Genomic DNA, 5,502 nt, shown 5'->3' with positions numbered 1-5,502 from the left:
ATATTACAAAACACCATGTCGTCGGAAAAGTTATTGCATGTAAGTTGTTTCATTTAATTATACTACATTTGAATCATGTGTCTGTGGAGTACCAAAATATTACATCAAACTAACTTTCAATTTTATAGATATGTACACCATTGAATTCCAAAAGCGGGGATTGCCACATGCGGATACCCAACACCATCTGACATAGACAACATCATTTCTGCTGAAATTCCCGACCCGACTATTCATCCCAATTTATACAAGTTAGTTAAGGCACATATGATGCATGGACCCTGTGGCCTCGCACGCATGAACTCACAATGTATGAAGAATGGAAGATGTTCTAAATACTATCCAAAAAAGTTTATTGAACACACTATTGTTGATGCAGAGGGATATCCACTTTATAGGAGAAGATCAAAAACCTTCACTATTGAAAAAAATGGTATCACCTTGGACAACAGACATGTGGTTCCATATAACACCAGATTTCTTATGAAATACCAGGCACATATAAACATGGAATGGTGTAATCAGAGTACTTCCATAAAATATCTTTTCAAATATATCAATAAAGGCTATGATAGAATAACAACAGCAGTTTCAACAAATAACAATCAACCTGTTGATGAAATCCAACAATATCTCGATTGCAGGTATGTCTCCCCCAGTGAAGCATGCTGGCGCATTTACTCTTACAATATTCATGGCAGAAAACCAGATGTGGAACGTATGTTCTACCATTTGGTTGGGGAGAATCCTATCTACTATACAGATTATGCACGCATGGAAAATATGCTGGAAACTGCAAGTGTGACTGAATCAATGTTTACTGCATGGCTGGTGGCAAATGCTAAATATGAAGAAGCACGAACATTAACTTACGGTTAATTTGTCTCAAAGTTTGTTTATCACAAAAAACAAAGAGAATGGAAACCGCGTAAAAAAGGCTTCACCATTGGACGTCTCATATGGGTTCCGCCAACAGCTGGTGAACTGTTTTACCTCCGCATGATGTTGACGGTAGCAAAAGGACCAACAACTTACGAGGAAATCAGGACAGTGGGTAACATCCAGTTTGATATATTTAGAGATGCGTGCTTTGCAATGGGATTTCTTGAAGACGACAAAGAATACATAGCTGCTATAAAGGAGGCAAGTCATTGGGGGACAGGTCATTTTCTTCGAAAACTGTTTGTCGTCATGCTTTTGTCAGGTGCTGTTAATTGCCCTGCACATGTTTGGGAACAATCTTGGCTCCTATTATTTGATGGTGTCTTACATGCACAAAGAGCGTTGGCTGCAAATCCAGGTTTGTTAGGCAAAATAAAATAGCAAACAAAAGAATTTCTTAATAACAATCTACAGATGACTTACCAACAGTATTATAACTCAATTCCTCATATCAAAGCAGAATTAGTCCTCACACAAGAAGAGTTACAAAATTTGACTTTAATAGAAATTGAGAAACTGCTTCAAGCAAATAGAAGGACACTAAAGGATTTTAGTCCTATTCCATATCTGAATGCTTATGTTCTTGAACAGTTGGGAAACAGACTCATATATGATGAGCGTAATTACGATACAACATCAATGAACTCGAAATTTGAAAATCTGTTTGCTGCTCTTACAGGTTATTATTGGATCAATTAAATTCATTTTATTTTACACTTTGAAATTCAATCAATCGATTATTTTAACACTCTTTTACCCTCACTATTATATTTCTTAGATGAGCAAAGAGGTATTTATGAAAAAATTATGCAAGCTGTGGAGTCTCAGAATCCTGCCGTTTTCTTCCTTCATGGTTATGGTGGTACCGGAAAGACATATGTGTGGAGAACACTCACAGCAACTTTAAGATCAAAACATGATACATGTTTAACTGTTGCAACTAGTGGTATAGCATCTTTGTTACTTCCAGGAGGTAGAACTGCACATTCAAAGTTCAGGATACCGGTACCAACTATGGACAATTCTACTTGCAAGGTTGAATTCAACGATGATGTTGCAGACATGCTACGACAGACAAAGCTTATAATATGGGATGAGGCACCAATGGCACGTAAGTATGCAATAGAATCGCTTGACAGAACTTTGAAAGATGTTATGAGTGCAAACAAAAATTCCAGCGATGTATTTGGTGGAAAGGTTGTTGTTTTCGGTGGTGATTTTAGACATATTTTGCCTGTCATCCCCAGAGGCAGTCGTTCCGATATTGTACACTGTGCCATAAATGCATCTTACATATGGCATTCAGTTGAGGTATTAACATTGACAAGAAACATGCGGCTTCAAACATGATCAACACAGACTGATAAAAATGAAATAGCACAGTTTTCAGATTGGCTTTTAAGAATAGGAGAGGGCCGGATATCTGAGCCTAATGACGGCACCGCCAAAATCGACATACCACCTGATATTTTAATAACAGAATTTGATGATCCAATTGTGGCCATTGTCAATACCACATACCCTGATTTCATAAATAATTTCCAATCCGTTAATTACCTTAAAAGTCGAGCAATACTGGCCTCTACACTGGAGATCGTTGATCAGATCAATGACCATATATTTAACTTAATGCCAGGTTAAGCAACAAAAATATAATTTAATGGATTATATTAATAGATTTTATGCTTTTACTAATTATGTTCAGTCAACAATGCAGGAGAAATTCGTGACTACTACAGCGCAAATTCAGTTAACAAGTCTGAGATTCATGACCCAACAGTAGTTGATATCCTCACGCCAGAATTTCTAAGTTCCCTCCGAACATCAGGTTTGCCTAACCATCACTTAAAACTAAAGGTTGGGACACCTATAATGCTCATGAGAAACATAGATCAATCTGAAGGTTTGTGTAACGGCACAAGGCTGTGCATAACAAAGATGGCAGCCCATGTACTCGAGGCTTCAATAATGGGCGGTAAAGGTTTGGGAAATTTGGTTTACATACCTCGAATGGACATGTCACCATCCCAATCACCATGGCCATTCAAACTGAATAGAAGACAGTTCCCTATTATAGTTTCCTATTCTACGACAATCAACAAATCACAGGGACAGTCATTGGATAACATCGGTTTGTACTTACCAAGAGATGTATTTACACACGACCAGATTTATGTTGCATTGTCAAGAGTAACAACAAAAAAGGGAATCAAAATACTGATACATGATGAAGAAAAGAAATTCAAGGGGAAAACTACTAATGTTGTGTATAAAGAGGTTTTTAACAATGTCTGAGTTTCAAACATTTATCTCAGTAATTCTGTAACAACAGTAATCTATATTACTAACAGCATTCTATGCTATACTACATTAATTTCATATATTAATAGAATCTTATGATGCGTTACTGTTAAAAAATATAACAATTAATTATATCTTCATATGTATGTTGTAATGTTTTATGGTACCTTTCTCATTTATATTATTAAGCCTCAATGTATGTATAGCAAAACATCTAAATACCAAAATCTTATATATTAATATAAAGATGGAGCTAAGTCCATCAGGGAATTACAAAATATTGATAGATAGATACTTATAACAAACTTTTACATCATTTTTCAATTTTTCAACATTGTTACAAGTATCTCCTTGCTGACGGGATCCTTAATGCTGAAACCCATAGAGTCTCCATCAAGCAGGCTCCTGTCCTTGGAAAATTTGTACCAACCACACCCTAAGAACATCTGACCCTTTTTAGTACGATGAACTTCACATTCATACCTGACTTCCCTTTCCCAGTCGACCAAATCTACGAACCTTACTCCATGTAGCCAGCGACTTGCCACAACATGCTCAGGAATTTCCTACAATATTAATATAAAACAACATTAGATTTTCCCATTAAGGGCCCTAAGACAATAAGCCTAAAACGAAAAATAACTTACAAGAAGACATGACTGAGCCATCTTCCCATTCACCACATCTTTCTTCCAGATACAATATGGTAACTCAACAGGCTGCTCTGCATGGCAGCTAACATCCTCACCATCAGCTTCATGGCATCTGAAACATAATACAAACAAACAACACGACCAATAAACCAATATGTTGCCAAACCTTCTAAATAAAAACATAAAAACGTATACTCAACATAAACTGATTCAAACATACACAGAGTTATCAGAAGTGACAGCTTTCCCCACAACCATTTTGTTCACCGAGTTTTCTTCACCTGCATGCAACCATATTCGGCTTTTCAATTCAAAATGTAACAGAACAACCACTCAAATGATATGTTTACCTTTACCTTTCATTGCTTGATCAACTTTTCCTTCCATCTTTTTAGAAATTCGCAGCCTACACTATTGTTTACAGAGTAATGATGACTGCTTCAGTTTTTAGTGCTTTCAACCTTCCTAAACATTACTTATATAACACTCTAAATGGACTCTTCACATACCTGCTACTTTTCCACCGTCCAATAGAATTCAATGCAATTGTTCAATTAGCCTTCTTTGCATTTACATCACTTCAAAACAGTTTTCATTTTATTTATATTCCTCATGAAAACACATTTACTGCCCATAACCCAATTGATCTTTCACCTCCCAATATAATATAACACATTACAACTATTTTATAACTATTTAATATTACTATATTATTGTTTAACATATACTATTAAATTGAATTTTCAATTCTTAATAAGTCTATTGTTGTATGTTCACCATTTAGATTTAATAGGCAACCATTTACAGGTCCTGTTTCACTACTTATAGAGATCTTGTTTGACTACTTATAATAACCAACAATAATTAAATTAGGAACCCAATGGTAATCAATTTTGATAGAGATCCTGTTTCACTACTTATAATAAGCAATACTTAATTTAGAAACACAATGGTAATCAATTTTGCAAATAAAACCATGGCAGAGTTTGCACAATCAATAAAACTTAATCCCAAAACTGATAATATTCAATTAAAAACCATACATAGTACCATAATTGTTAATCTTTGTTCACATACACCATTGCCAAAATTAACAATAAAAAACAAAACCATAATTCATATACAAACCAAACTAACAACAAACTTGATAATATTCAATTAAAAACCATACATAGTACCATAATTGTTAATTTTTGTTCACATACACCATTGCCAAAATTAACAATAAAAAACAAAACCATAATTCACATACAAACCAAACTAACAACAAACTGTCCTATTCATCCACCACAAACATTGCCAAACCAACAGCTTTATCAACGACCACCACTGCGCTCCACTGTTACCATAATATCTAACACTGGCGGGTATCGAATCACAAAGTGCACTTTATCTCCTTCTTTCAATTCAGCTGCCCTTGCATAGTCAAACCACTCTCCGTACAAATATGTTTCCTTTCTCTTTGGCCTCTTCTTCACATTGCAGTCATATGGGTACCCGTTGTCCATATCATAGAGAACTATCTCTGACATTCCAACAAGACCACATTTGTCTACTACTTCTGCAGGAATATGTTGCACTCATTGACAAACAATATCAGTTACAT

The 5,502-nt window shown here is 35.3% G+C and overlaps 1 protein-coding gene across 1 annotated transcript; it reads left to right on the top strand.

Annotated features, from left to right (window-relative positions):
• The first annotated feature begins 1,002 nt into the window (after positions 1 to 1,002).
• Positions 1,003 to 3,237, top strand: LOC131618794 (uncharacterized). Its single transcript, XM_058889952.1, has 5 exons — positions 1,003 to 1,300; positions 1,403 to 1,621; positions 1,721 to 2,253; positions 2,302 to 2,578; positions 2,660 to 3,237. Exons 1-5 carry the CDS (start codon positions 1,003 to 1,005, stop codon positions 3,235 to 3,237), a joined length of 1,905 nt encoding a protein of 634 aa, XP_058745935.1.
• Positions 3,238 to 5,502: the final 2,265 nt, after the last annotated feature.

This window comes from Vicia villosa, linkage group LG7 (assembly GCF_029867415.1).
Source record: "Vicia villosa cultivar HV-30 ecotype Madison, WI linkage group LG7, Vvil1.0, whole genome shotgun sequence".
Classification (NCBI taxonomy): Eukaryota; Viridiplantae; Streptophyta; class Magnoliopsida; order Fabales; family Fabaceae; genus Vicia; species Vicia villosa.
Note: the sequence above shows the minus strand (reverse complement) of the source record. Positions and strands in the feature narration are given on the sequence as shown.

Coding starts and splice junctions, on each gene's coding strand:
- LOC131618794 (XM_058889952.1), top strand. CDS start 1,003: ATGTTGACGGTAGCAAAAGGACCAACAACTTACGAGGAAATCAGGACA. Junction 1,301..1,402: donor AGCGTTGGCTGCAAATCCAG/GTTTGTTAGGCA, acceptor ATATCAAAGCAG/AATTAGTCCTCACACAAGAA. Junction 1,622..1,720: donor TCTGTTTGCTGCTCTTACAG/GTTATTATTGGA, acceptor TATATTTCTTAG/ATGAGCAAAGAGGTATTTAT.